Here is a 21786-nt window from a genome sequence, read left to right on the forward strand (position 1 = left end):
GTGTGCAGGCACACACACACACACACACACACACACACACACACACACACACACACACACACACACACACACACACACACACACACACACACACAGAGTTTCAGTCACAGACAGTGGTGGCAAAGGGCAGTGTACCACAGGGAGAGGGCCCATAATAGTTTTAACCCAGTGCTCAGGTGTGACTCGCCTTTGTCCAGCCAAATGTCAGAGAAAAGCAAAACTCCGGGGAGAGGGCTGGGGCTGTAGGATGGGGGTGTAGCAGAGTGCAGAGGAGCCTGAGAGAATGGACGCGCAGAGAAAGGAGCGAGCACGGACGCGTCTTATACGGAGCTAAAGATTTCACTAACAGAGCGGTCAGGCGGAGTCTGTTTGTCTCCTCAAACCAACCGAGTGTTGTGTCCACCGAGCGAGCTGCTGTTTCTGCCAGGCTTTCCGTCTGGGCCCCCGGTTATGTGGGGGCTGGGAGCCATGCTCCACTCTCTCCACGCCTCAAGGCCTCCCTGGGGGGGGGAGGACCAACTCTGCCAACCTCGCGCTCCGTTTCCCCCACCTCAACACTGAGCACACAGACGCTGACGTCAGCTGCTCTGGGCCTTCTCCCCTGGGTGCTACCAGAACCCTTTGTTTCCCTCCCTCCTCTCCATCTTTCCTTCCACCCCTCCTCACTTCTCTCCTTGTCCTTTGTCCCTAGAAATAGCTGTCCTGCTTAGTGCCTGATTGGAATTCACTTCACTTTGAGAAGTCACAGGGAGAGCCATTGTCAAGTGTGTGTTTGTGTGTGTGTACTCATGGCGATCATGAGGGCATGCATATTTCTTGTACATGTTTTGTGCGGCTTGTGCAGGTAAGCGATTTGTTGCTGTGTGTCAGGAAGGAAATGAGCTGCACCTGCAGTGAAAGGTGTTTGTAAAGGAAAGAGTTTATATCTCGACATCGAAGCGTTTCGTTAATTCTCAGTGAAGGAGCTGCCTCGTTATCACGACCACCGGTTTAGACAGAAACGTAAAGAACAATCTGGTGTTTTGATACTTGCAGGCTCTTGACGGTTGCACGCCTTCAGGTTTGTCTCTGCGTGTGGTTGTTGCAGGTTCATTTATGGTTATTTGGCATCTCAAATAAACCAGTTTCCAGATGCAGCTGATTATTAAAATGTCTAATTGTGTAACCCTTTTACTGGTAGCTTTAATGAACTCAGTGAAAGACATCATGCTTCGATGTGACACACACACGTTTCTCTAATACCTTCTCCACAGTGATGTGCTTTAACAGTTGTAAGGCAGCATGTTGTGTGCAGGCTTTCCTTGCGTGTGTGTTTGTGTGTTCATGCGTGCTTCTGCTCCCAGCATGGATTCTAGAATCGGGGTTAAGGAACAAGAGAATTCCTCCTTCGTATTCCCTCTTTCCTCTCCCCTCGTCTCCAGCTCTGCTTCCATCTTTGTCTCTACCTCAACCCTGCAAGTGGGATGTCTTAAAATATTAACCAATCTGCTCTTCATTTCTCAAATATGGTAGAAAACACACTGCTAAATAAGTCAGGAGACAGGCCTGCCGGGAAGCGCAGAAGAAGGGGGCACTCGACTAAACAACAAAACAACACAAACAACAACAACAAGGAAAGATGGAGGCAGAAAGAGCTCTTACACTGGATTAGCCAGTTGCCGTGGTTATTGCCTCTGTCGATCTTTCTTTTTCTCGGGCGGGCGCTCGACTTTTTTCGACTCTAATGAGACCAGCTTGATTGGAGCATTACTCTGCACTCCAGCGGCTCAGTGGCCGAGCGAGGCCTTCCTGTGCTGCTGGCCGGGGGCCGGAGGGAGCGCCCGGCGTGAGTAAGATGCACCGTTACGTGGGCCCGCTTCCATCCTGTGTTCCCCGCTCCTGTTTCCTGGGATTGTGTTGAGGCTAGGGCTGATTTTGAAGGGGGATATGGGGGAACGGGTGGTGGATATTTCTCCCCCTTGTAGGCTGCCAAGCCGTGCGGTCTGCGAACGAGCAGATAAAATTGTGTGTGTGTGCGAATGTGAGTCAAAAACTGCTAAGGCTTGTGTACAGAGATTTGTGTGCGCCCGTGTTTTGAGCGTATGTGGGTATTTGGTGTGCGTATTGGGGAGTTTGTCCTCGGAGAATAGTGTGTGCGGTGGTGGTGGTGGGGTGTAGTGACAGCTGCAGAGGGGGGCCGGGGGGGCTTACTGCTTGCTGGCTGATAAGGGGGGCTTCACATCAGAGACATGACGAGAAGACTAATAATTCTGCAGCACAACACGCACAGACACACACACCAACACACCCAGGCTCATAGAAGAGAAGCAGTGTGAGGGAAAAGTTAAGGAAAGCTAGATAGTGCTGTGGGATTGTGTGTGTGTGTGTGTGTGTGTGTGTGTGTGTGTGTGTGTGTGTGTGTGTGTGTGTGTGTGTGTGTGGATTAACACTGCTGCCTGACAGAATAGGAATCAGAAAGATTTGGATGTTTAAAGGTGCTTTTAAACATCACATTGACTCTTAGGTGTGGGACACGATGCAGGAGTGAACTGCAGTACTTGTGAAACACCGTCACAGTCACTTATTCCAACATCTGCAGGTGGGACTTATTTAAAAGAGAGAGAGGTGCAAACTGAGAGGAAATTAATCAAATTAACTGACGATTTGACCTGTTTTTGGGGTGTTTTTGTTACACTGATATAAACATAGAGATAATCCTTGTTGTGCATTTTCACCCCTATTAAAGAACAGATAATCCTCCTGATTTTTGGGAAAAGGGACTGGTTGGTGTAGCGTGCCTTTGCTTTATACAACATGTCTCATTCACGCTTCATCAGAGGGTAGCTGGGTCTGCAGACTGGGATCGAACCACAAACCTTCCAGTTAGCAGGTGACCTCGTGAGCTACAGCCTTAAGATTACAAACAGGCATGTCCCGCTTTTGTTCACTTTACATGATACTAGTTGTTCTGTGTGGTAATGCTATGTAAGCTTTGTATACAACACTTTTGTGGAATTACAGCCTGACCTCACTTCACACTGTAATACAGGTTTTTATGCTGAATTCCAGTCTCTAGTTGTCATGTCTACTGAGATATTATGACATGAATATGTGGAGATTTAGCTGCGTATAATCATAAGCACAGGTGTAATACTGCACAACATCAGAGCCACGACGTGCAGCACAAGCTGCAGTAAGAAGCGATGCTAAATATATTCACAACAGCTGTCTGGCCTTTTGAAAGAGTGTCCAGTTCTCAGCAGGTTCAGAATGAATCCACCCTGCTAGTGCTGGGCGACATGACGATATATATCGTGTGAATGACAGAAAAGTGTCTATTGTGCCATTTGTCTTCTATCGTTTCTAACCTAATTTTACAAATTGTTACATAAAATATATCATTAACCCTTTAAAGCTGGTCGGAGTGGGCACGCTCCATTTTGTGTGACTATTTTTAAATCTCTGTAGAACTGGAACCGTGTAAGCTAGCGCAATAATTTTTTAAGCATGTGAAACCGGAGGAGTTGTACTTACATCTTATGCCATCAGCTTGTCCTCGGCCATGGTTTCTTTCCACATAAAGCTTTGCAAAAACTGCATAAAAAGCACTTGCAGCAAGAAAAACAGAATATTCCAGAAACGCGCTTTGCCATCCGATCAGCTGTTCGTAACACTTCCTACATTGGAATAGACGTCAGCGCGAACGATCGCATGTCCGCCATTACCTGCCGGAAACCGGAAGTGACGTTGTGGACGTTCTGTCTGCAGCTTATTTATTTTCCAGCTCTATGAAACGTCTTTGAGTTTGCGAGGACCGCTCTCACGGCGGCCAGTAGTTGGCGGAGGAAGAGGTGGGTGAAGAGGAATCCCCCGTCATCTGGCCCGAGCAACGATAGCATGTTCTCCATGAGCTCGAGCGCGGTACCGCCACCCAAGCCTGACAGGTTGAGGAGCTTTTCGGCTCGTTCAGCGTCGGAGAGGGCATAGCGCCGAAGAAGCAGCTCTTTAAGGGCGGCGTATTTTGTGCAACTTTTTTGTATTCACAGTTTTGAGGGATAAACCTCTTAAATTTCTCTAACTAGAAATATATGTAAAAAAAACAAAACAAAAACAATTTTCAATTTTTTGTAGTTTATTGCACTTTTTTGCAATTTATGTAGTTACTTTGGACTTAATGCATACATATTATTAAAATTTGGGCTATAACGGTTACATTGATATATAGCAACTTGAAATGCTCACACAAATGGCTCTACAGCATGTAAAAAATATAATCTGGCAGACTTGGTTCTATGGCAGGTCTTAAAGGGTTAAATAGCCTGTGGCAAATGTATTAGTGTTGTCTTCTCACTATACATACTCTTAACTTTATGCAAGAGAAAATAAAGTATAAAAAAAAGATATTTTTGGCAAAGAAACTCCATCTTGTGGTTTTGCGACATGGTGCTGCTTTACGGTAACTCAAAACGATGGACGTGCGACAGGTTGCAGTTTCATGCCCGGACATGCAACAGGCAGAGACAGGCAGCCCAAGAAGAAGCACTTTTACCAAAAGAGGGGGTACGTCTGTGATTTGGTGACATTTTAGGTTCAACAGCACCAACACGGAGCAGAAGACGCCCATTTGCAAGCTATGCTATAAAACTATTCCAGGACCCGATGGCAACACAACAAATCTCTTCTATCACCTACAGAAGGTCCAGGAAAAAGAATACTCAAGAATCCAGAAAATTTGAGCTAAACCAAGCTGTGGAACGACGGGAGCAAGTTGGGAAAAGAAAAACTATACCAGCTGAAGATACAGCAGCCTTTCACACGAGGCCCTTATGAGAAAACGTCCCAGCGGCATAAACAAATCACAGGCGCCGTCTCGCGTTGCATTTGCAAAGGCATGGCCCTGTTTATGTAGTTGAGAAGGACGGCTTTCGTGACCTCGTCAAAGTCCTTGATCCGAGGTACGTTATGCCCGGTCGTAAGCACTTCAGTAAAGTCAAGTTGCCTCGCTTATATGACGCATGCTGGGCCAAAGTAGAGCAGGATGTTTGCAGTGTCGTGCATTAAGCCTTGGCTGCTGAGCTGTGGACGAGCAGAGATACGCAGCCCTGCATGAGCGTAACCATCCGCTTCATTAACGAAGACGCCGCGCTCGCTGTTTACAGACTGCGGACTTTCCAGATGACCGCAGGTCAGGTGGTATATCGTGATATATATCGTTATCGTGATATAAAATAATTCATATCATGATAAATATTTTTCCCATATCGCCCAGCACTACACCCTTCTTTTGTTTCCAGTAACTGTAATTATGGGACTGATTATATGGCTGTAATAATCACACGTCCTTGGGATTTCTTTGATTTTTCTATGTGCTAAATCATGCTGAAAACAGCTGATCAGAGCTGATTTACACACTGTGGTTTTAGCTGTGTGCCACCGTGTACCAGTACTGCTCCGAGTACCGCTCTGTTACTCACCTTTGCGTCTCACATACTCAGTTTTTCCCATTAAATCTGTTCCATTAGTGAAATATGTGTTTTTTCTCTCTTCTTTTTTGACGTAATAAAAGCCCCACCAGCCCTTAATTATGCATATTTTAGTAATACAATCCAAGTTAACGGTTCAAACATTAGTACATAATAAAACTCCCGAGGCTTTGCTTTTAATTTAATTCGTTCGTTTAAATTAATTTTTGGGGCATGCTTGTGCTTTTAGCTTGCTGCTCTGCAGAGGGGAGGGGGTGGAAATGAGAGAGAGTGAGAGAAAGGAGTGAGAGGGGGCGAGAACGTCGACATCAGGGTTTGCTCAGGGAGATCAATCTGTTACAGGTGTTTGTGCTGGATGGAGGCGCTGGCTGATGCATGATGGGAAAGGAGTTTACTAACCAACTGAACGCAGATGAAATTTTATCAGCTGTGTTTGAATGTTTGCATCGAACAAAACAACCGTCACAGAAATGAAGGAATGCAGAGTGACAGCGAGAAAGGACGGGCTGGTTGTGAGGAGCTGTAGACGAATCACGGAGGAGCGGGAGGAATACAGGGGCTGGGATAGAGGTGGGCATACAAGGGGCCCCTCGAAAGGCATGAGAGCACAATGAAGCCCAGTCAGTCAAAGGGCCAGTTCCATTTCTCTGCTCTCACCCCTCTATTAGACTGTGTGAGTGTGTGTGTGTGTGTGTGTGTGTGCGTGTGAGTGTGTGCGTGTGTGTGTGTGTGTGTGAGTGTGTGCGTGTGTGTGTGTGTGTGTGCGTGTGAGTGTGTGCGTGTGTGTGTGTGAGTGTGCGTGTGTGTGTGTGTGTGTGTGTGTGTGTGCGTGTGAGTGTGTGCGTGCGAGTGTGTGAGTGTGCGTGTGTGTGTGTGTGTGTGTGTGTGTGTGTGTGCGAGTGTGTGAGTGTGCGTGTGTGTGTGTGTGTGTGTGTGTGTGTGCGAGTGTGTGAGTGTGAGTGTGTGTGTGTGTGTGTGTGCGTGTGAGTGTGTGCGTGCGAGTGTGTGAGTGTGCGTGTGTGAGTGTGTGTGTGTGTGTGTGTGTGTGTGCGTGTGAGTGTGTGCGTGCGAGTGTGTGAGTGTGCGTGTGTGTGTGTGTGTGTGTGTGTGTGTGTGTGCGAGTGTGTGAGTGTGTGTGTGTGTGTGTGTGTGTGTGTGTGCGTGTGAGTGTGTGCGTGTGAGTGTGCGAGTGTGCGAGTGTGTGCGTGTGAGTGTGTGCGTGCGAGTGTGTGAGTGTGCGTGTGTGTGTGTGTGTGTGTGTGTGTGCGAGTGTGTGAGTGTGCGTGTGTGTGCGTGTGTGCGTGTGTGTGAGTGTGTGAGAGAGAGAGACATAGAAAAAGAATGTGTGCTCATGTTTGACTTTGCTGTGCCTGTGTGTCCATGTGCAAATGTTCAGCTGCAGGTCTATAGCTGTGCGTGTGCATGTGCACACGTGTGTGTGTGTGTGTTTGAAGCCAGTGTGGTACTGTACAATAGTTTGGGTCCCAGAGCGATCTGCTTTTCTGCTGCACAGACCAACCAGTCAGTGGTCTCCATTGATCTGCACCCCTTCACCACAGACACTCCCACCCACTGTGTGTGTGCGCGCACGTGCGTGTGTGTGTGCGCGCATGTGTGTGTGCACATCCCATTTTCTCCTATGAGCAGCCACATGCACGTGTACTTATGTTTCATACCACACCTTTGTGATAGTTGTGACCTGAAGCTTTTTGTGAAACGATGTTTGTATCTGTTCTTCAAAGTGTTTGCATATCTCAGGGTTTGTGCAGTTTTGTGTGTCTGTGTGTGCGCCTTTCCTTTTCCTGTTGGGCGGACACAGCAGAGAGCAGAAAGTAGAGAGGTGTGTGGAAGAGAGCAATTTACCCTCAAAACCCTCCTTCATTCCACAGCCACGCTTGCACACACACACGCACACGAACACACACACACGCGCGGCTCAGCTTGGCGGATGTAGGTTGTAATTACGGGACCCCCCGGCCTCCGTCTTTCTGTCTTTCCCCGACTTTGCCCTGCCGACCTCTCCCCCCCTTTGATCTGTTTCATGTCACCATTCACACACACATTTACACACCTCACTCTCTCCCTCACTCACACACACACTTTCTTCCCAACACTACCTTCTGTGTGTGCGTGCCTCCGTGTGTGTCTGAGCGCTGCTTTTTGTTGCAGCCAGCGTGTGGTCGTTAATTCACACAGGAGCCTCTTTTCTGGACGTTTGTTCTGAGAGCTTCTTCACCACCGCTCTGAACCGTTATCCTGGTTTCATCCTTTCTGATCTCTGTAAAACCACATCTGCACGTCGAATGTAAAGAATGTTGGTACAGTTTGTGTTTGTAGTCTGTTCGTTGTCAGAGAAAAGTTAACTAGTTTAAATATCACATGAATCAATGAGTATTTTAAGGATCAGTCTCTCTGTTGTGTGTCTGCCTCCTGGTGCCCCCCCACCCCCCGTGTCACCTTTTTCCTCCCTTCTGCTCGTCCTCGACCCTCAGCTTGTCGTCTTCTCTTTCTCGAGGGACAGAGAGGTTTAATAGACGAGTAATTATTCTCCAGCACTCGCGCTCTGTTCAGGTGAAACCACAGAGATGAGGCGACCAGCTGTATTTCTGTGTGCGCCCACATATTCTACACATATCAGAGAGAGGTGGGTCATGTTGGCGACTGCTGTCAGGCCTCACATCTACACCAGCTCTGAATGAAACACATTAGATTAAATGTCTTCGGGTGAGAAGCTTGCGTTGCCTCTCTCGGTACCATTTTATCTCCCTGTTTGAAGCAGAGATGCTGTAATCATTTGGTCAGAATCACAATCAGGACGTCCGGGTGGGTGAAAACAGTCACATAAAACACGTTGCAGTTAATGTCTGCTCAGTTGTCTTTGTTGTTTTGGTTTGCTCGTCTTTAGTCGTTGGCTGCATGTGTTTGTGCATATTTATGCACATCACTCGGTCGTGTACGTGTCTGTCCCAGTGTGTATTCTCTGTTTCTCCTGCCGTCTGTGCCACTAATCCCTGAGTGTGTCAGTAATGGCAGGTCCAGGTGTTCTGCTCTGCTCTGCTCCTCCCTCGGGGACTCCTCTTCAGTGTGTGTGTGTGCGTCTCTCATGGGGGGGTTTAAGAGTTGCGAGTAGGGGGCTGTCCAGGATCCCATTTTCCAGAAGGGGAGCGCTGGGCTGGCAGTACCCGCCTCTCACAGCTTGCTCTCGGGTTTCCCCTGGGCACAAGACCACCCCCCCTCTGCTGTTGCCCCCCCGGGACGTCAGGAGCCTCTCTGTCTCTTTATCCCTCATTTTTCCTGCTCTCTCCTCTGATCCCTCACTTGGAAGCCTCAGTTACTTTGCTCTAGATGGAGAGGCTTGTAAACACTGCGTGCATGTGTATTTGTGTTACATATAGAGAGATGAGTGTGTTTGTTTACCTGAGTCTATGTGTGTAACTGTGTTTGAGTTTTCAACGGCAAGCTCCAGCTGCCTGCATCACTTATTTATAGGTCCCACGTACGCGTAGGCGAATGTGGGAGGACCTGTGTGTGTGTGTGTGTGTGTGTGTGTGTGTGTGTGTGTGTTGTTGATACATCAGTCACATCCATTTATAGCAGATGCAGTTTGTTTAAAATGATGAATGCACACATGATCCTGTGTGTGGTTCTCACTAAACACTAATTATCCGTTATTATTCACAAGGCAACACTAACAATGCTTTGAAATATAACTTGGCTCCTCGTATAACTGTGTGTATTATTGCAGCTATGTGGGTGTTTCAGTAAATGTCCAAGAGCCTCCTTGTATGTTTGTGTGTGTGTGTGTGTGTGTGTGTGTGTGTGTGTGTGTGTGTGTGTGTGTGTGTGTGTGTGTGTGTGTGTGTGACTCAGGTGAATGTGTTTCTAGGTTAGTGAGCGGTCTGCCAGTCCACCAAACCTCATTCTTATAAATAGATGATATGGCCGCCGGCATGCACACAATGGGATCACACCACTCTGTGTGTGTGTCTTCATGAAAACACGTGCATATGTTGTGTATGTGTGCGTTGGCACGGTGTTGTTGTTTGTCTAACACTCTGCCTGACAGCTGGTTCTCATTTCTGAGTGAACAAACAGCAGACGAGATGGACGGAGGGACGAGGAGCTCGCCGCACGGGGAACGCAGCCGCCGACTCTCCCGGTTTAGGTGCCTCGCTCGGCGTTTTCGACTGAGAGTTGATGAAGTAAATATGCAAAGGGAAACGGGGCACGGTGAGATTAAAGGAGAAGGAGTCTGAAGATGGAGAGGATACAAAAAAAGAGGGAAGTGTGGTTAAGAGGAAGCAGATGTGAGACCTCCTCTGCCACATGCTGCGTGGGAGAGACAGACCAGACGTGTACCTCTTTATGTACGCGGCTTTTTTCCATCACTTTATTGGCTTCTTGATTGCCATCAAAGACGATGTTTCCAAGCACGCTGTATTTGTGGCGCTGCTGGTCGTATCGATGGCAGTAATGTCACAGGTTCTTACTCTGATAGCCCCTAAAATGCGCTCGCATACATTTTGAAAGCTCATTTAGCAGCTGAACCACAGAGCTGAGCGCGTTAATCCTCACATACTTCTTTATGTGCATTTCAGTATTTGTTTGTATGACCTGCGCTGACCTTGTCTTAGATTGTTGAGCTGCTCTGTGTGTGTGTAATGCACTATTTGATATTTGTGTAGCGTTTTTTATGCTGTATACTCGGGGCAAACTTGTCATCTGCCAGCCCGCTGTCCACCCACCCCCATCCTTAGCCCCCTGCCCCTAACCTTCTGCCCTCAAACACACTTGCACACACACACAAACACACACTGCCCATATGGAGCAGTTGGCGCCCAAAAGCGTCCAAAGCAGCCGGACCCATTCCCAGGGCAGGAGGTGAGGGTCCCCGTCGCCTGCTTAGAGCGTGTGAATGCATGTGTTTCTGTGCGTGTCCATCCGTCGTGTTCTCGCGGGCTCGAGCCCCGGACAGACTGCCGCAGCGTCCTCTCTGTCTGTCCACGCTGTCTGTCCTTGCTGTAGCTCGTGCGCGTATCCATTTGTGTGCGTTTTTCCCGACAGACTGCGTCCCGTGTGAGCTGCGAGGACAGCAGCAGAGGACTGTGGGTCCTCGGAGCGTAGGCCAGGGATGCAGCCGGGTCCGCATATGTGTAAACCGCTTCACCAGTTGAGTGTGTGTGTGTGTGGGGGGGTGCATGCTCAAGAGAAAGAGTCAGAAGCTGGTCATGATTTTATCTGCGGTACTCGCTGGTTATGAAAATAAGACGAAGCATTGTTAGTTTCACTCCAACAATCTGACTGGTCAAAGTAAAAGTCCTACTGTGCAAATCTCGATGCATGGCAACCAGTCAGCTAAGCACAGCTGACTGGTTGCCATGTCAACTCGCATGCTAATCACAGAGCCAGGTAGGGATCTTTCTTCTATTGTCTTGTTTGGCTGTGCCGATTGGCTAGTGCAGCATGTGGGACAAAGCGTCCGATTATTGCTGCACGTTAAGGCTCGTACGTTACTGTCAAGTCACGACTGCGACTCCACGTCCAACATCACAGCCAAGCAAAGTAATAAGCAGCCTCCCTCAGTAAATGCGATCAAGCCTGCTTTTTCGGAGCAAAACACACAAATTGTGCAATTTATTAGTGAAATGTAATCGTCAGGTGTATGCTGCGGCCCGTCGAAATGATTTTCAACATGGGTCTGAGACGATGCTGTTATTTTAAGCTGCAGGATGTTGTTCACGTGAACGAAGGGTGCACGAATGATGACACGTTTCTCATCAAACTTCAGTGTGGGATTTTGAGTCAGGCTTTAATTGTGTTTGTGTGCATATGTGAGATGGTCAGAGCCAGAATGAGTGTGTGCTGGGCTGCCCAGAGTGAGCCAAGGGTGGAAGTTGTTTTTCTGCCCCCTGTGGTGAGTGTGTGTGCACGCCTGGGGCAGCCTGGGGCCATCGGAGGGGGCCTAGGGAGCGGATGGAGGCAGGATGAAGAGGGAGAGAGGGATGGAGGGATAAGGTCAGCGGGGGTCTTGTGGGGTAAAGGTGCAGGTCTGGGCTGATGGCCAGCCTCAAAGGTGGAGTGGAGAGTTGGACTGGGAGGAACTGGGCCGTAAGGAAGAGAGGGGGAGAACAAGTCTGTACCTGGGATGCTTGGAATAGCAGCCCTGTCCGACTTTCTCTCATCCACTCATGCAAAATTAGAATTAAAGAGAATATTCGACCATACCAGCTCACTGGTGTCCTTCACTCCAATTTATGCTTTTTTATTTGAATAATATTTTATTCTGACAGCTAATTGGGAGGTTAACCTAACAGATGACTTTTTTATTCATTGATAATATCACTTCAGTATCTTAGGCAGTTTCAGCTTTCGTAGCAGCCTTGGGACCTGAAAGCCTTTTGCTGCTACCAGCTGAGCGTCTTTGATTCAAACATCAAAGACGTATAAAAGAGCGAAAGCCTGACGTACATGGATTGTATTTCCATTTCAGGCATTTAGCCGACATCGTTATCCGGGGCTAGCTAAATGAACCCGAGTTGTTCTTGGCTGTCAGCTCATTGACTCATTTCATCAGTCGCTGCACCGCAGCCACACATGCGATATTTCAGATGTACCTGCTGGTTTTTATTTTTAGGGTTTCCAGTAATTATCGGCAGCTCTAATCGTTGCATACGAAGACCTCGACGTCTCCAAAGTTTCTTTTAAATGTAGATTTTGCGGCTTTGATCAGATTTCTCTGTGTGTGTGACAGTTATGACAAACTTGCTGAATTTGGATGGGGGAGGCAGGAACATAAAGTCGATCAGCGTGTGTGTCTCTTCATTACAGCGTTTCACCGAGGCTGCGTCCTCCACACGTTGCCGCGCTGTCTAGCCTATTAGAGAGACACGCGGGGAGTGTGGGTGTGTTGTTTGCATGTGTCTGTTTGTGCGCTCGTCTGTCATTTCAGGTAGACTCGGGCGGTCCGTTAACTTTCTGTCTGCTCTTTTCCATCTTTTAGTGCACACCCATAGGTCCTCTCCTCTCCTCGTTTTCGTCTCCTCTTTCATCCCACCATCTTTTCTCTCTCTTTTGGAGTTCAGAGTCCGTCCATCTGGAACATCCTCCCCCGCCTTCTCTCCCTCGGTCCCGTCCAGGCCGAGACACGGGGGTGAAGGCCAACACCAGTAGGGGAGGAACGGTGGGAGAGATGGAGGGACAGAGGGAGAGATGTCAGTGCTATAATGAGTAACAACATGAAAGGTGACGGAGGGAGGGAGTGGAAGAGAGATGAAGACGGAAGAGGAGAGGGACTGCTGAGGACAGAGGGAGGGAGGAAGAATAGAGGGAATGGATGGGAAAGGAGAAGACTGCAGAGTGAGAGATAAAGCGGAGCGGAGCGGTTGGGGCCCCGTGGTCGCTCCGCTCGTTCGTTTTCATTCGCCAGAGAAGAACAGAGAGGAGGAGGAGGAGACGGGGGCAGGAACAGCGTGTGTCGGCGTCCGCCTGTTTCTCTTATTTTTTCTCCTTCAACACTTTCTCTACTCCCCCCACCCCATCCGTCCTCCTCATCTCGCCTCCTCTCGAGGTTTCTTCTCTAATTTAACTTTTCATTGAAATTTTCTTCGCCCCCCCTCCCCGTCCTCCAGTTTCTCCCAGTTTGCCACGCGGCCTTGTCTTGCCAGGTCCCCTCGTGGCCGACTGACAAAGGCGCCGTTAAAAAGCCGTGTGATCCTCCATTTTAGCGCCAGCCACGCTAGTCAGAGGATTAGGGCTCTTTAATGACGCTAATCTCTCCTCCCCTTCTTTCGCGACACCCCCCCCTCAAAAAGTGATTTCACCCTCTTGCTCGAACTAAATCTCCGCGGTGCAATCTCCCCTCCTGTCTCTGTTCAGCCACTTTCCCACCTCAGAAGCGTTACCACTGACTGACTCATACATGCCTTTAATGACCAGCGTGCGTCCACACAGACTTTTCTTTTGAAGGGGTGGCTGGGGGTTATTTACTTCCTTTTTGCCACTTTTCTCACACGTCTGTAAGGTGGCGAGCACACACTCACTCCTTTTCTTTATCTCCACCCGAGTCGTGTTTGACAGAGAATGAGTGAGACGGCGTCAGTAAGCGTTCTGAGTCCTGTGTCCTGTGGAGTGACAGCAGAGCCTTAAATACGGTTGTCTGTTGATGTCCGTGGAGGCTGAACTTCAGTGACACATGAAGAACTTTTTTGTCACAGTAGCAGTTATTGGGGGTTTTGCCCCCCATCATGAGACCGTGAGTTCCACTCAGTCCATTATACTGGTTCTGGTCCATTTGGAGAATCTCCCACTCATGAATCTGTCACACTAAGTAATCCCAGAATCTAAGTCTCACAGAATCCTATTTGCTCATCGCCGTGCCGACATTTACCCCACGGTCGATTCATCACACTGTTTCCACTCCCTCTCAGTGAGACACAATCCACAGCAGAGCCGCCACACACACATTGTAGATGGTTGGTGCGTGTGCACATAGAATAGAATAGAATAGAATAGAATAGAATAGAATTCAACTTTATTGTCATTGCACATGCACAGGTACAGGGCAACGAAATGCAGTTTGCATCCATCCAGAAGTGCTTTAGTGATATAGATATATTACAATATATATTAGCAATAATATAGATATGTGAGTATATTACAGAAATGGGTCTATTATGGTATGTTATAATGTACACGGTATGAAGTATGTTGTGAATATTCTATAACTATAAGTATGTACAGGCTGTAGTGAGTACAAGCTATGTACAGGATATGAACAGGATATAAATATGAAAAACTATACAGAATATGAAATAAATAACTTTACAGAATCTGGGATATACAGCTATACAGAAATGGGAACTATGCAAGTTGTAAACAGTTGTAGGATTAAAGATTATCGAATGTACAGAATGATTATTTACACAGAGCTATACAGTAGTGCAGTTAAGATAAGTGAGGGTGTAGATAGTTTCTACAGAGGCTGTATAAAGTGTGTGCGTGCGGGCATGTGCGTGTGTGTGTGTGTGTGCACGCATGTGGATGCGTGTGCATGTGTGTGTCCGTGCGTGCATGTGGATGCGTGTGCACGTGCGGGTGTGTGTGTGCACATGGGCGTGTGTGCATGTGTGTGTGCGGGTGTGCATGTGCACGTGTGTGCGTGTGCGGGTGTGTGTGTGCACATGTGCGTGCGTGCATGTGTGTGTGCGTGTGCACGCGTGCGTGTGCGGGTGTGTGTGTGCACATGTGTGTGCGTGCATGTGTGTGCGTGCATGTGTGTGTGCGTGTGCACATGTGCGTGCGTGCATGTGCGTGCGTGCATGTGCGTGCGTGCATGTGCGTGCGTGCGTGCATGTGTGTGTGCTGGGAGAGATTTCTAAAACGATCAAACTTGTGTAACGCACACAGGGCGTCGGGCTGCAGAAATATTGCGCTCGTAGTGAATCTTGGCACAAATGTCTTCTCTGTGATTGGTTGCTGGCCCAGTTGATAAAGCCGTCAGATAAAAGCAAAGACAACAACGTCTCCTTTCCTCTCTGATCTCCTCGCTCCTTTACATTTTTCAGGCAAATGCTAAATAGCCACGCTGTGCTCCGTCGCAGAGCGCACAAAGAGAAACAGAACAATATCAAGCATTATTCAGCCCTCTCTTTTGTCGCCTCAAATCCATTCTGAAGTGTCTATTAAAGGAGTCGTGGCCTTTTTGTCGCCTCTGTGCCAGACTGCACAGGAGGGAGAAAGAAGGAGAGCGAGGGAGGAAAACAGGAAAAGAGCAGTGCATAATCTCCTATGTATGACAGATAAAGGGAGTGAATATCGCCATCTTTCCGCTCTGCTCTCCACATCATCTAATCGCTTTTGCGACGTTTCAATCTGCCAAGGCCCTAATGAAAATATGATGAGGCGGATCTATGGTCCTCGGGGACAGACGGAGGTACGGGGGAGGAGGGAGGCGAGGAGGAGGGAACGAGGGAGAACGAAGGGAGAGAAAATACACTCTGTCCTTATTTCTGGGCTCCTTCGGGGATACGTAGTTCTTGGAGCTTTCTATTTAGATGTTGCTGATGCCCGAGCGGCTCTGGTTCTCTCTCTACCCTCAGTTTCGTTCCATCCTCCTGTTTTCGTCTTTGTATTTGAATGTTTTTACCTTCCGCAGACTCTTTCTCCCCTTTTGCCTTCCAAGAAAGGTGAAAGTGTTGTTTCCCCGCTGTTTCTGACGGGGTTAGTTTTTACTCGCTGATCTGCAACTGTGATTTTAAAAAAGGGGGGCGCAGTACTCCTTGTAAACTTTCTGTGTCTCCCTGTCTCAGACGGTGATGATGACCCAGCAGGTTTATCCTGGGTGCCTTCCTCGCCCTCCAGTAAGGATGTGGCATCGCCTTCGCAGATACCCGATGGCTGCTGTGACCTTGGCATGGCCACTGGCGGCGAGGAGGAGGGAGGAGCGGGCCTGCCGTACCCGTGCCAGTTCTGTGACAAGTCCTTCAGGTACCACGTTCAGATGTTTGGCTTCGGAAACGTCTGCAGGTAGTAGAAGGAAACGGTAACACGTTCAGATGCATCTCCATGCTTATGAAAATCAGCGTGCATTCTCAGTATCGCCATGGTAACACACGGACCACTAAGGCAAACAGTAAAGGGAGTGAGGTGAATACGTTTCTCACTCACCTCTCGGGGGACTGAGTCAAGAACCATTTTAAGAACAGCTGTCACGCACACACCGTCATCATCATCATCATCCTCTGTATTACCCACTCTGTCCTCGCTAGCGTCCTTTTCCAACCAACGCTTTGTAAAGACGGTTCGTAGATGTCTGATACATCCAGTTACTTTGACACGGTGCTTTTGTTAAATCACTGTAAGTGTTGCTGCAATAACACAATAAACGTTGTTGCTGGTCTCTCTCAGCCGCCTGAGCTACTTGAAGCGACACGAGCAGATCCACAGCGACAAGCTGCCTTTCAAGTGCACCTTCTGCAGCCGTCTGTTTAAACACAAGCGGAGCCGAGACCGCCACGTCAAGCTCCACACAGGTACGTCCGGACATCTCGCCTGAGACGAGCTGCTGGCCAGCGTTTCAGTTCTCCGGCACGTCTTCTATCCCTGTTTTTAATCCTACATGTCAGGATTGTCTGAGAACTACAAACTATGATGTTTGTGAAGTTGTTATTCGATGAAGCAGAGAGGAAGGAAAACTGTAGGTCTAGTTTCTGCTTTAACATCATCAGTGAAGCTTTTGCCTTTCAATGATTCAGGAGATAAGAAGTACAGCTGTCAGGAGTGTGAGGCTGCTTTCTCTCGCTCTGATCACCTAAAGATCCACCTGAAGACGCACAGGTAACTGCTTCTGAACCTGTCAGCACAATAAAGCGCTCAGAATCGGTGCTGATTCTTGTTTCAATGCCCCGCCCAGCTCCAGCAAACCGTTTAAGTGCAGTGTGTGTAAGCGTGGCTTTTCCTCCACCTCGTCGCTGCAGAGCCACATGCAGGTAAGTGTTACCTGTGGCACTGACCATGAGGTGCACTGCACGACTGCATGCGAGTATTGTTCCTGCACGTGCGTCCTCGCGTCTGAATGTCTGACTCCGCAGGCTCACCGTAAGAACAGAGAGCATCTCGCTCTGAGGAGCGAGAGAGATGGAGGAAAGAAGGGAGCGGGAGGAGACGGCGACCTGGAGCAGGACCTGTACATGTGCGATTACTGCGAGGAGACGTTCAGTCAGACCGACGAGCTGGAAAAACACGTCCTGACCAGACACCCCCAGCTGTCGGACCGGGCCGACCTGCAGTGCATCCACTGTCCTGAGATCTTCCTTGACGAGGCTTCGCTCCTCACGCATATTGAAACGCAGCACGCTAACCGCAAACACAAGTACTGCAGAGCTTTACCTCTCAATCTTCTCCGCTCACCACTTTGATAACCATTACTCACCTCTGGCCTTTTCTGTGTCCACAGATGCCCGGTCTGCTCGGAGCAGTTCCCCTCCGTCGAGGACGTGTACTGCCACCTAGACAGCCATCGCCAGCCCGATTCGTCTAATCACAGCGCTGCCAGTCCCGACCCAGCGCTGGGCAGCGTCGCCTCAATGAGCTCAGCCACTCCAGACTCCAGCGCCAGCCTGGAGAGAGGCTCCACCCCCGACTCCACACTAAAGCACGGCCAGGGCAGCGAACGCAGCCGCAGGAGAGGCGGCGATACCGGCGAGGACGTGGGGATAAACCTGGGCCATCAAGGCGGAGGTGCGTTAGCCACTTATCTCCAAAGTAACTGCACAGTTACCAGTTAGTCTCACTAAAGTACCCTTTGTGTCTGTGCAGGCGGGGGAGGATCCTGGGGTAAAGTGACGTACTCTTGCCCTTACTGCTCAAAGAGAGACTTCCACAGTCTGGCAGTGCTGGAGATCCACTTGAAGACCATCCATGCAGATAAGCCGCAACAGAGCCACACGTGTCAGCTCTGCTTGGAAACTCTGCCGACGCTCTACAACCTCAACGAGCACGTGCGCAAAGCTCACCGTGCGAGCGGAGGAACGGTGGGTGCGGCGGCGGCGGCTTTTCCTCTGCTGCAGTTCACCAACGTCACGGCGTTCCACTGCAACTACTGTCCCGACATGTTCGGGGACATCAACTCTCTGCAAGAGCACATCAGGGTTTCCCACTGCCTGCCCGGTGGCATCATGGCAGGATCCACCACACTAGGTGTGTTTAACCCTTTAAAGCCGGTCGGAGCGGACACGCTCTGTTTTGCGTAACTATTTTTAAATCCCGGTAGCTCTGCAACCACGTAAGCTAGTGCAATAAAAAATTTTGCATATGAAACCGGAGGAGTTGTACTTACATCTGATGCCATCAGCTTGTCCTCGGTCACAGTTTCCTTCCACATATAGCTTTGCAAAACTGCATAAAAAGCACTTGCAGCAACACAAACATAATATTCCAGAAACACGCTTTGCCGATCCGATCAGCTGTTTGTAACACTTCCTACGTTGGAATAGACGTCAGCGCAAACTATCGTATGTCCGCCATGACCTGCCCGAAACCGGAAGTGACGTCATTTTCGCGGAAATGTAGTTTTTTACCATCAGGGCCTCATGAGCTTACACTTGTGTTTTTAAAAGTTATGTTTGACTTTATGACTTTCTGTGTCGTTTCTGGGATGCTGAGGACTCATATTGCACTGCTTTAAATAGTTTATTTTGATGCTTATGCTGCTTTTTTATAATATTTATTTTCGTTTTTCCTGCAGTATATAAAAATTGGTGTATTTCAAAAATAAAACTATGAAGACACTCAAAATAAATTTCCTGTGGTGGGAAACTATCTTGTGCAACTTTTTTGTATTTACAGTTTTGAGGGATAAGCCTCTTAAATTTCTCTAACTAGAAAAATATGTTAAAAAAACAAAAACGATTTTAAATTTTTTTGTAGTTTTTTGCAATTTATGTAATCACTATGCACTTAATGCAGACATATTATTCAAATCTGGGCTATAATGGTTGTATTGATGTATAGCAACTTGAAATGCTCCCAAAAATGGCTCCACAGCATGTAAACATATAAAATAAGCTCTGGTGGACTTGGTTCTATGGTCGGTCTTAAAGGGTTAAGCATGAACTGCATCAGGTCAGCTGTGAGCTGCTTGTCGGTTACATGGTGTTAAGTACAGTGTCATCATTTCCTGTGACTGTTGTTGCTGCAACGATTAAAGTGAGCTTCTCCATCCTAGAAGGGAACCATGCCTTCTTCTGCAACCAGTGCTCAATGGGTTTCCTGACAGAGTCCTCGCTGACGGAGCACATTCAGCAGACACACTGCACCTCCGCAACAGGTGGAGGAAGTGCATCAGGTGGAGCGGTGGCCAAACTCGAGTCTCCCATACTTCAGGCTGGATCTCAGTCCTTCATGGAGGTGAGGAAAAACTGTAAAATCTGTTAAGTGTAACCAGTAAGAAGAAGAAACGCAGCTCGCCCTCCTCGTTAGTTATTCAGTTCCCGTATCGTGTCGTTTGTTAGTCGGACTGAGACTTTTTAACCCACAGTTCACAGTGGAAACACTGAAACATGCTGCTGTTTGACACACTGTTCACACTACAAAGACACTTCGAGTAGCTGTTAGCCAGCGTTCATAACTCATTAACACACTGACGTGATTCTGTCTGTAAGCTCGCAGTGGTTGAAATGACTTTTGTCGGTCGCTGTGTGACGACTCGGCGTATTGCATCATAACCTTTAAAAAAAGTAAAGAGTTATTATCCACGCACAGGTTTACTCCTGCCCTTACTGCACCAACTCTCCTATCTTCGGCTCACTCCTCAAGCTCACCAAGCACATAAAGGAGAACCACAAGAACATCCCGCTGGCCAACAACAAACGGCAAGCCAAAGTCGCAGACCTGAGCCCCGCCTCGTCGGACGTCGAGATCTCCTCCCCGAAACGCCACAGGCTCGGAGGGGACTCCACTCCATCCATGGGGAGCAACGGAGATTATCCCTGCAACCAGTGCGATCTGCGGTTTGCTAGTTTTGAGGGTTTCCAGGCCCACCTCAAGTCGCACCTGGAGATGTTGCTGAGGCGCCAGTCCTGCCCCCAGTGCAACAAGGAGGACTTTGAGTCACAGGAGGCGTTGCTCCAACACCTGACGGTACACTACACCACCACGTCCACCCAGTATGTGTGCGAGAGCTGCGATAAACAGTTCTCGTCGGTGGACGACCTGCAGAAACACCTGCTCGACATGCACACGTTTGTCTTGTACCACTGCACTCTCTGCCAGGAGGTCTTTGACTCCAAGGTGTCTATACAGGTAAACGACACGTGGCTCGTTGTTGAGTGTGACCTTTTGCAGACACGAATCCCGAAAGATGCAAAGTTTATCTGCTCAAGAGTTTGTTTCTCTGGCCTCACATCCAGGTGCATTTGGCAGTGAAGCACAGCAACGAGAAGAAGCTGTTTCGCTGCACAGCTTGTGCCTGGGACTTTAGGAAGGAGACGGATCTTCAGCTGCACGTTAAACATAACCATCTGGGCCAAAGGTCGGGCCTCCCGGGAGGTCTCGGTGCAGGTACTGTCCAGCTGTGCCGCGTTACGTTTAACAAATACACGATTACGATGTGAAAAGAATGTCTGATATTTCCCGTTCCTGTGCCACGGATTCATCTTCACGATAACTTGATCTTTGACTGACAGGACTCAAGCCCCGGAAGTGCATCTTCTGCGGGGAGAGCTTTGGAACAGAAGTGGAGCTCCAGTGTCACATCACCACGCACAGCAAGAAGTTCACGTGCCGCTTCTGCGGCAAAGCTTTCCACGCCATCTCACTGCTGGAGAGACACCTGAGAGAAAAGCACTGCGTCTTCGATGGCAGCAACATCACCGGCAATGGAGGCGGCACCGGGAGCAGCGGGAGCCAGAACGGGACGCCTAACGGTTTGGCGCAGACCTCCAAGCGAGGAGGAGGAGGAAGTGGCAACGGAGGAGCAGGAAGCGTGGAGAGAGCGACGGTTGCAGCTGCCGAGCAAGCCGACTTGCAGAACATGCTGCTGAAGAGCGCAGCGGTGGGAGGAGGGTCGAGCCAGGGGGGAGATGCAGCCAACAGCCACGAGGCGAGCGGAGGAGAGGAGGAGCTGGATAATTCAGAGCCCATGTACGCCTGCGATATCTGCGGCGCTGCCTACACCATGGAGTCCCTGCTGCAGAACCACCGACTGCGTGACCACAACATCCGGCCGGGAGAAGACGACGCCGGTAACGATGCTGTCGTACTCTGTCATCGTCAGGAAGCGAGTCCTCTGTGTTGTTATCGTATTTGTGATTATGCGTCTTAATTTTGTACAACAGGTTCTCGAAAGAAGAAGGCGGACTTCATCAAAGGAAACCACAAGTGCAACGTGTGCTCCCGAACCTTCTTCTCTGAGAACGGGCTTCGTGAGCACGCTCAGACGCACCGCGGCCCCGCCAAACACTACATGTGTCCCATCTGTGGCGAGCGCTTCCCCTCTCTGCTGACCCTCACCGAGCACAAGGTACTTCAGACTTGTGACAAGTACTTTCCACTGAACAGCAGGTGCAGCGGTGCAGACACGTTTCTGCGTGTGCGACGTTTTTGCCGTTTTCTCTTTCTGCGCCTAGATTTGCATCCTGACTCGTCTTTGGCTGCTTTGAATTTAGAGCTCGATACTCCTCAGAGAGGCGGTTTGTTACGCAGCCTTCGTCACTTATCAGTGATGCTGATGTTGAGCTTTTATCAGAATGACTTCTTCGTCTGAGGTGTTTTGATGTGTCACGGTCAGTGTTGGGCAAGTTACTTTGAAAAAGTAATTAATTACAGT

General features: G+C 48.9%; 1 protein-coding gene across 5 annotated transcripts in view; it reads left to right on the forward strand.

Moving 5' to 3' along the window:
- Positions 1 to 21786, forward strand: part of znf423 (zinc finger protein 423) — a 130952-nt gene that overhangs the window by 47640 nt on the left and 61526 nt on the right. For 4 of the 5 annotated variants that reach the window (XM_080304002.1, XM_026176815.2, XM_080304000.1 and 1 more), the window contains 12 exons: positions 15770 to 15947; positions 16368 to 16492; positions 16715 to 16796; positions 16873 to 16948; positions 17051 to 17331; positions 17416 to 17699; positions 17778 to 18158; positions 19186 to 19367; positions 19722 to 20261; positions 20369 to 20519; positions 20645 to 21202; positions 21296 to 21480. In XM_080304002.1, coding sequence (XP_080160128.1) covers positions 15770 to 15947; positions 16368 to 16492; positions 16715 to 16796; positions 16873 to 16948; positions 17051 to 17331; positions 17416 to 17699; positions 17778 to 18158; positions 19186 to 19367; positions 19722 to 20261; positions 20369 to 20519; positions 20645 to 21202; positions 21296 to 21480 — 3023 coding nt within the window. The remainder of the gene's footprint in view (positions 1 to 15769; positions 15948 to 16367; positions 16493 to 16714; positions 16797 to 16872; positions 16949 to 17050; positions 17332 to 17415; positions 17700 to 17777; positions 18159 to 19185; positions 19368 to 19721; positions 20262 to 20368; positions 20520 to 20644; positions 21203 to 21295; positions 21481 to 21786) is intronic. The other variant, XM_080304001.1, reaches the window with a different exon arrangement.

The sequence above is a fragment of the Astatotilapia calliptera genome, chromosome 7, assembly GCF_964374335.1.
Source record: "Astatotilapia calliptera chromosome 7, fAstCal68.1, whole genome shotgun sequence".
Classification (NCBI taxonomy): Eukaryota; Metazoa; Chordata; class Actinopteri; order Cichliformes; family Cichlidae; genus Astatotilapia; species Astatotilapia calliptera.